The sequence below is a fragment of the Talpa occidentalis genome, unplaced genomic scaffold, assembly GCF_014898055.3.
Source record: "Talpa occidentalis isolate TD23 unplaced genomic scaffold, MPIMG_talOcc4v2.1 talOcc4.5, whole genome shotgun sequence".
Taxonomy (NCBI): Eukaryota; Metazoa; Chordata; class Mammalia; order Eulipotyphla; family Talpidae; genus Talpa; species Talpa occidentalis.
Window position 1 is genome coordinate 95,574,775 of NW_023604861.1, and position 9,528 is coordinate 95,584,302.

Below are 9,528 nucleotides of genomic sequence, written 5' to 3' on the forward strand. Positions count from 1 at the left end.
TGGTGAGTTAGCAGGTATTTAATCAGTGCACAGGTCAACCATTTATTGTAGATAGAGAACTGGCCTGATATGAAGGCTTACAAGGATCCCACACAACAGGATAATCAAGGGCCTGTAAGTAGTTGGAAGATCAGAGATCAAGAGACCTGGGAGAAAGGCCTATGGATATACCTTATGCAAGTGGCACTAAGAAAGCAGAAGTCCCATGTCACAGTTCAGCAGAGAATGGCCAGTTGAGATACCAAATACCACCCTCTGATTAGATTAGTTGACCCCTGACTCTGTATCAGACACCACAGTATTTGTACAATGTTTGTGAATTGTGTGACCATGATGATAAGGATGGAGGCTATATTTATGCCCAGTGACTTGAGCTTACAGATGCCATCTCTGCCAGGGTCAGTTAATTATCATCCTGTCTGGATATGAATTCTCAGCACCAGGGACTAACCCTAACAGTCACTGGGGAAATCTTGTATACAATCAGGTCACTTCCCCAAGTCCAGATTCATCTTTAATGGAATTTATTATATTCTGGTTGTACTTAAGACTCTCCTACCCACTGAAGAATCTCAGCTGACCTCACCATTTGAGGTTTCACAGAGTTGATAATTTACCAATATAGGGGTTTTCAGAAGCAGGAGCCTATTTTGTAATGAAGTACATGTAATAATAAAGCCATGACATGGAATAAAACGATCCTCACATAAAAGGTAGGCTACGGTGCATTTGTTGGAAACTTTCCTTAAAGATGTATCCTAACTGTTGAAATGATGGGCTGAATAGCAAGTATTCATGGGATTGGAAGCCAAGAGAAAGGATGAGAAACAGCCTTTCTAGTCACTACTCATAGTAACCCAATCGGCAAATTGTTTTTCTTGTTGCTGGGCTCAAGGTTTTCATGGACAGAAATGAATCCTTTCACCTTGGGGTGTTATGGGATATCCAAAAATTGTGGTAATTGGAACTACTTGTATAAGCAAGTAAGCAATCAGTCAAAAAAAATGTATATTTTAGCCAGTATATTAGCCTTGTTCATCATGAGGTGATATTATCTAATTATGTTTTGTGGGGCAGAACATAGTATGCCAGAGAAGCAGCATGTGTGGGCAGCTGGAGCTGCTGAACAGGGACGTTTTTGTTCAGGGCTCAACCACTGTGGGAGGAGTATGTGTACCCTGCCCGCAGTAATAGACTCCAACATCCTCGGCCTCCACCCTGCTGATCTTCAGGGTGAAATCTGTGCCTGACCCGCTGCCACTGAACCTGCCAGTGTCCCTGTTGAAAACCTTATGGATCAGACGCCTTGGAGACTGGCCTGGCTTCTGCTGCAACCAATGCAAATAGGTGTTTCCATCACTATGTACGAAGCTCTGGCCCTGCAGGAGATGGAGACCTGCTCCCCAGGGACGATGGGCAGGGAGAGTGGGGTCTGGGTCAGCACAGCCTCCCCACTGGAAGCTAAAGTAACAAGAGGGAAAATACAAGTTGTACTCAAATATTATGAGCCGTTTACATGATTTCCCTGTGATAATTATTTCACACTACATCGCCTTTTGCATCATTTGACACCCCAAATATCTACTTTCAAATTAGATTTGTAAAGCACACGGAGGTCCCTGGAATTCTCCTACATGCGCCCCCTAGTTCTCACTGGAGCAGAGCTTCCCAGTATCACATCCACCTAATTTTCACAGCTTTAAACACTCTTCCTACTCCTCAGATACTGAGTCTTTTGAATCTAAAAAAGTGTACAGACTACACGGGAGTGCTTACCCTGATTCAGCTACCTCACCCCCCTGACACTTCTCCCCTCCCCTCTGCCTTACCTGGGGTCCAGAGCAGCAGCAGCCCCAGCAGCTCAGCAGGGAACCTCGTTTTGAGAAGCTGAACTGAGGAGCCCCCTGAGTCAAGGCAAGATCAGAGCTGGCCTTTTAGCTCAGACTTGCAAGGGCAGCTCCTCCTTGGGGACCCTCATATAAATGCCTGGTGGGAGGCAGCTGGGGGAGAGCACCAAAAAGGGTAGGGGAGTTCTTGTGAGGAGAGTGAAGACAATATCCTCGCTGTGTTGAGGAAATGTATGTGGTGGAGTCCGTGCTCCTGCAGTGGTGCTGGGAGGATCTGGCTGTGAGAGGCTGGCCCAGGTACAGGGATAGGACTAGACAGAGAGCAGCCCTGCCAGCCCAGAGCATCCTTCATTTTAGAGTCTTCTGTTGACTCTCTTAACTAACTCTAAACTACTCCCTGCTCCCCCTCCCCGCCTCTACAGCCACTCAATTGCCCATCATCACAGTTTCCTCCCAATACCATCATGGACTGAAGCTCTGACTGGCCCTGCAAGAGATTGAGACCTGCTCCCCAGGGACCTCTTGCTTTTTCCTTTCAGCACTATCATTGTTTCAAGTCTCATTCTCAAGTCTTAAATTTACAATAAATATCAAATGCTGGAAAACTTAATCTCCCCATCTTCTGAGCCCCTACCTTCCTGTTTTTCCCTCTCCTCCTAGCCGTTCAAATTGCCTGTCATCACAGTTTCCTCCCAATGCCATCATGGGCTGGAGCTATTTCAAGAATTCTCTGGTATGTGTTTGTTAAAAGCAAGAATCCAACATCATTAAACTCTATAGCTCTAATTGGTTTGATTAAATGACTGACAAACCAGTCAGCATCCCTTTTAGAAAGTGCACATGTGTTTCAAAAAGTTACTCAAAATGGACGATATTATAGTTGGAAAGATGGTGGGACAAGTAAAAAAATAAATAAGGAAAAGCCACCTCCATCAGGGGAAAGCAGGGGGGCTTGTCATCGAAGTAACCCCTGATTGGCTATTTTAAATTGCCACTTTTGGGAGAGACTGAAACTACTATTAGGTCAGGTATTCGGCCTTGGTGAGGCTAGAAATGAAAGACAACATTGGGTGGTTTCTCTTTTGTTGTTATTCCAATTATTATTATCATTATTTTGCTATAACATTGTGTTATAACTTCTTACATTTCAGGCGTTTACCACTGGAAATCATCGTGTGTGCTACATTAAGTTCAGCACTAAAGGTCCATTTCTATCCTCCACACACAATTGTCCTCTTTGTCCTGATGACCCACCTTCCTTTCTTTCTGGCAACTACTCATTGGTTTATAGTCCTCGGGTTTGTTTCTGTTTGATTTAGTTCTCTCATCTGCTTCACTTGTTCTTTATTCTAACAACTGCTCCTCACTCACCTGTGTAACATGGTGGTTGCAAGTGTTAGATGGTGACTGGAAGGACCTGAGGTAACACCTGACCATGCCCTCACACCTCATGGGTACTTCTTGAGGACTAGAGATTCAAATAACCTTTGGTCCTTATGTTCCCAAACACAGAAAGCTCTGACTGAATAGACTTTGTAAGATCAAGGGGTGCCTTCAAGACTTCGGCAGAGCTTCTCCTGTGGCAGTTATCTAAGAATGCTGGAAACTAATCTCCTTCAGTTAACAAAAATGCCAGAAACTATTTACAGGTCTTCCTTTCTTTGTTGAAGAACAATGATGTAATCTCTGTGTGTGTATGTGTGTGTGTAGTGTGTATGTGTATAGTGTGTGTGTGTGTGTGTGTGTGTAGTGCAGCACATATATAAGGACAAACCTCTTTCAGGGACCCAGTCCCTCAGAGAATCACCCTCTTGAGAGGAAGTGCTGGATACATATTCTGATTTACTGAGTGCTCAGGAAAGTCTCTGTGGATGTGGGCACCACCTGAGTTCATACATTCTCTAAACACTGTGAGAAGATGGAGATTTATATGCCTGACTTTTCTATTTTCTCATGACTCTATTCTCCTTCTGACCAATAATAAATGAATTCAAATCAAGTCAATTAGAGCTCATTGGAGCAGCCCCAGGCATGATTATGAAGTCAAAACAGAGAAGCAGAGTCTCTTATCACTTGTTAGAAACACAGTTGGGGGCTTCCTGTTGGTGCAGGGGGGTAGATGCAACACTGTGGGGCTGTCTGCTGCCTCTGCAGCTCAGGTTGGGTCCCAGGCAAGATGGGTAGCTGCCCACCTGGCACAGACACCCCTCCTGTCTTGCCTGCTGCTCCCCTCAACAGTCTACTTCAGTAGGTCTGCCTGTTCTGTTCCCCGCTCTGTCTCTGGCAGGTCCAATCACCACCACCACCCCACCCCCTGCCCTTGTTCCTCTGGCCTGTAACCCAAGTCTTGCAGAAATAAATAAATAAATAATAAATTAATAACTGAAACTCAGTTGGCTGATCTTCCTCATGTCTCATGTCCTTACCTTCAGAAATTAAGACCCTTCTCAGCTCAGGGAATCTTTGGGTCTCTCACATACTGGTGTCCTCGTGCTCTAGATGTAATTCAGATTCCATTATAATAACTAAATTTAGTAATCTGTGCAAGGAAATATTACCTCTAGAAACTTTTGGTTATTTGGTGAAAACATACATATATTTACAGATCAGTAAAGTTTCTTTTTTAATGGTAAAGATTTAACTTTCAGTAAAAAATAGCTTTTAAAATTCATAGAGCAAAATGAAAAATGAACATAGAGAAAGGTTGACAAAATGTGTCCCTGATTAACACTACGGAGACAGAGAAAGAGAGGGAAAGAATGGCACAACTTGGTTAAACATGCCCATAGTATTTATTACCAACTTCAGAAATTAGGAAAATGCATAATTTGGAGCAAAATTCAGAAGAGGATAAAAATCTACTGAGAATTTCAGTTGCACCCCCACCCCAGAGTGTGCAGTCACTGAACCTATAAGTAGGTAAAATTTAAAAATCCAATTAAAAAAATCAAAATAGTGAATCTAAAAACTGTGTCTAACTTTCTTGTAGATAATGAATAATGACCAGGACATCCATCATTATGATCTGTGAACATGGAGTGCAAAGTCAAATTGTGGAGTTTTCCAAATAGTTTACACTTCAGTAATTGTATCCAAAACTAAAAACTTGCTGAAACTGATCTGGGAGCTCTTTCTGGGTTGCCTGGTAGCAACCAGGCTGAGATATTGTGCCTGATTCCCCTATGGGATTTGCTGTGCACATCATTTTTTTTAGAAACTCTCCTTATCACAAGAACCAAATTTTTTTTTTTCCAAAGAAGTAAAGATCATTGTTATTCATCAACAACAAATATGAGGAACAATGGGTACATGCAGACACACGGAGGTGCACCCTTTTGGAGAAATGGAGAAATGCCCTTTGCTCACTCTCTCTTTTTTTGAAGATGTATTTATTTATGCATAAAAGAGCTGGAGTACAGGTCAGAGGTGTCGGGGGTAAGAGGATTCACCAGAGACAGAGTGGGGAACAGAACAGGCAGATTGAGCAGTGGGCAAGTCAGGAGAGGTCTGCTGCGCCATGTGGGTTTCTCACTGACCGGCCAGGGATCGAACTCGCACTGCAGAGGCTGCGTATTGCTTCATAGTGCAGTGTTTAACCCTTTGCGCCACCACAGAGTCTCCCTTTTCTCTTTTATTTCCCTTTCTTTGCTCCACATGATCAGAGACCAAACAGCAGATATGGAAGATGTGCTCTGGTTTCTGGGGGAGCAAGAGAGGATCCCCAGTTCTATTAATATTATCTGCCTCCCTGACCACACACCACCCTAGTCCATTAAAAGATTCTAGTTTAAATTCTAACTTTCTGTATTAAAACCAGTCCTGACAAGAAACACCAAGATAAAAGTTTGGAAAATCCAATCTGATAGGGGACCATTATTCATTATATACAAAGAATTCTTCAAACTCAACTATACGAGAACATACAACCCAAAAAAGCATTAAGCCAAAGTCCTTCTTAACAGACACAGCAGCAAATTATGTAAGCAGCTCAGCCGGAGGGCAAATTGACAGTGACACTCCCAGACAACGTAGCATCCTCAGCGCTGCAAAGGAACGAACGAGCTAAGCCATGACAGGACGTGTAAGATCATACGTGCATATGTAAGTGAGGAAGCCCGTGTGAAACAGGCTGCATTCTGTGTGGCTCCATCCACTGGGCATTCTGGAAAAAGCAACCCCAGGGAGGCACCAGGGAGGCAGTGAAAACATCAGTGGTTTCAGGCATTGGGAGGAAGTGGGGAAACAGGTGGGGCTCAGAGCAATTTCAGGGCAGTGAAACTGCTCTTCAGATGCTGTAATGGTGGTTACATGCCATGGCATTGTGTCCTCATTCTAAATTTTCCTGAAATATACAATACCAAGAACATTCTTTCTTATGTATTGTGGTCTTGTGTTATAAGGAAATGTCAATATCTCTGGTATGAAATGTTCAATGTTTGAAAGAGTTTTCTAACAGAAAACTCCAGACTCCATCAAGGTAGAGCTGCATGCGAGAACAGCTCTCAGCACATGGGGCACCAGGAGGAGCAGCTGGGGTTGCCCAGCCTCACACATCTGCTCCCTGAGTGGTTTTTGTTCAGGCTTGTGTCACTGTGGGAGGGTAGCTGTTATGCTGCTGACAGTAGTAAGTGGCAGCATCTTCAGGCTCCAGGCTGCTGATGGTGAGAGTGAAATCTGTCCCAGAGCCACTGCCACTGAAGCGGGATGGGACCCCAGGCTGCACACTGTTTGCATTATGGATCAGGAGCTTAGGAGCTTTCCCTGGTTTCTGCTGATACCAGGCTAACCTGCTGCTAATACCCTGACTGGCCCGGCAGGAGATGGTGACTCTGTCTCCTGGAGATGCAGACACAGAGGGTGGAGACTGGGTCATCTGGATGGCACACCTGGCTCCTGGATGGAAACAGAAAACACACCCACACTGTCATCATGTCTTCAGAGGACTTCCCTGAGGGCCAGAGGTTCTGCCCACCTGGAGCTGCTCAACTCCTGGTGTTTCCTTCCTCACCTGGGAGCCAGAGCAGCAGGAAGCTAAGGAGCTGAGTGGGGGCCTTCATGTCCACGCTGGGTCCTGACTAGGACTGACTCTCACAGGCTGTGACCGGCCTACTAATAAGTCTCCAGGGAGGTGGACTGAGGCCTGGAAAGATGCAAATGAGCAGGGTGGGGCAGGCTGGGCACAGCTGCAGGGTTGACTCCTCCTCCAACCAGCAGGGGCCTGAGAGCACAGAGCAGTTTATCTCAGAGACAGCACAGAAGCAGGATTCCCCAATGACCAGTTTCCCCTGGGCAGGGAAAATTTGCCTGTGAAGACTGTGTTTCTTCTGGGCTGGGTATAGAAACTTAGAGTCAGCCCATTGCCTTGAGAATACAGTTTGGTCTTCATCTCTTTAATATCAGTGGCATAAAAAGATGCTGTTGTATATATATACAATATATTATTACTCAACTATTAAAAACGATGAAATCTGGACATTTGCCACCACATGGGTGCAAATGGAGGGTATTATGCTAAGTAAAATAGATCAGAAGAAAAAAAGACTTAATGCTGGAAGGTTTCATTCACACGTGGATATAGCAAACAAAGGAACAGACAGAAGTGAACTAAAACAAAACTAGACATCTGATAGCAGGATTGACGCCACCAGAGGGAGAGGCTGGGATGAGGAGTAGAGAGTATGGCAATCAACCTTCGTGGGGATTATGGGAGTCTGGTGGGGGTGGTGGTGTGATAAGGTGCATTTGTGAACCTGCCCCTCAATCATACAATGTTACTAACCAGCATTACAGACTTTAATATATATTATTAAAAGAGTTTCAACTTATTTATTTACTGTCTTTCCATATGATACTTTTTCAAAAGAAAACTCTAGAAATAATTGTACAGGTTTCTCTTAATTGATTATGTGGACATTAATGAGGCCAGCAAGACCTCCTATTTGCTCTCTTTCCCTGATATTCATGGTATGAGAAATTATCATCACCACCAGCCTAAGATGCAGGTAAAAGGGCAATAAAATGTGTGGTGTCAGGAGTTATAAGTGCCCAGTCACTGAGCATCTTCCATGCTGACCTCATCTCCAGCTGAGCCTTGTGTCCCCACCACGTCTGAGGTCCTGTCCCACCTTCCATCCTCCATCCAAGGTCAGGGTGTTCTCCCCCACATATGACAGTCTCCTCCCTACCCAGCTCTGTGTCATCACACAGAACCAAGCACACGCCCCGGTCTCCCTGGACTGTAGCTCATGTCCTTCATCCTCCTTCCCCCAGGTGCTCCATTCCGAGCTGAGGTCCTCCCAGACCAACTCCTCAGTGATCCCTGGAGTCTGCTGTGTCCCTGCACCTGCACGTTCCCCCACTGCCACATCTCCTCCAGGTCCCAGGAGACAGCAGCTCAAGTCTCAGGGTGAGGCGGGGTCTCCCTGCCCAGCTCCCTTTGCTTCTCCTGCTCCCAGGATGCTGCCCTCAATGCTGTGTCTGCCCCCATGTGTGGCCTCTGAGCACATCCTACTGTGCATCCTGTTCCCACCCCCACCCTCCCAACATGACCCTGCACAGGAGGAGGCAGAGCCTCAGGACAGCAGAGGGCCGCATGGGGAGACTCTCCAGGGCCTTAATCTGACGCACCTCAGCCTGTGTGTGAAGCAGGATGACCTGGAAGGCGGGGGAGGACTAAGAATAGGAGGTGGGTCCAGGCACACTGCAGCCTCCACTCAGGGGTGCAGAGGAGATGAACTAGGTGGCTGATAGAGGAGGAGGGAGAGAGGGAGAAAAAGAAAGGGGATGTGATTGCAGAGCTGTCTGTCCAGGCCTGCTCCCCTGAGAAGATCTCAGAGTCCAGAGCCACCCCAGGCCAGGCGGAACACCTGGGGGGATTTAGCCCCAGACAGGCGATAGGACCAGGGTGCTTGGGCAGCTCGGCCTCTGATGAGTAGAGGATCATGTCCAGACCCACAGTCCCTGCCCCTGGCAGGTACCATGTCCCGGGGAATCACCAGAGAGAAGGATCCTGGGACCTAATTCTGCTTTTGCTGATTTCATGCTGGAACAGTTAACATTCTGGCTGGCCACGTGGGTGACAATAACCCTCTTCTAAGACGCAGGGATCTGGAGCTGGGCCTATACAATGTCCCCACTGACATCTAAGTGTGGAAGTAAATGTGAACATTCCCAAACACCAAAACCCATTGGGTAATTCATTCACTCAGATTTACTTAAGTTCAGGATACAGAGTAAACTAGAAGCTTCATCTTCAAGTAAATATCTCATTTTTTGCAAACTAGCTAAGGATGAAGTCCGAGGTGTTCTCCCTCAGAGAGAAAGAACAGCAGTAGAAAGGAGCAAAGCTGGAGCCCCATGTCCCTGAGGTGCCCCCTGAGGCTGACCCTGGTGCAGAGAGGGTGGGGATGGCTCTGGGGACATAGCCATGGCAGCGGGGAGGGCTCAGCTGCTTTCAACATAAAGCACAGACACAGGGCAGGTTTGCTCACACACATAAACTGGCACTTCCCAGGTGTCCCCATCTCCAGAGAGCCAAACAAACCTTAGGGGCTCCCTGTAGAAACTGGGGCAGCCTCCCTCTTACCATATCAGGAGTCCTGACATCAGTCTGAGTCTTGTGTTTACTTGTGTTTGGTGCCCTCTACTGGCTGATCTGTGATACAGCAGGTTTGGGAGGCTG

The 9,528-nt window shown here is 46.2% G+C and overlaps 1 gene segment (V, D, J or C); it reads right to left on the reverse strand.

Moving 5' to 3' along the window:
• Positions 1-4,111: 4,111 nt before the first annotated feature.
• Positions 4,112-6,904, reverse strand: LOC119259165 (immunoglobulin kappa variable 1D-13-like; the record flags this gene model as incomplete). The annotated part of the segment is given in 3 exon segments: positions 4,112-4,131; positions 6,432-6,740; positions 6,856-6,904. Coding segments are annotated over 3 exon segments (378 nt in total), but the record flags the coding sequence as incomplete, so codon positions are not given.
• Between the last annotated feature and the right edge of the window lie 2,624 nt (positions 6,905-9,528).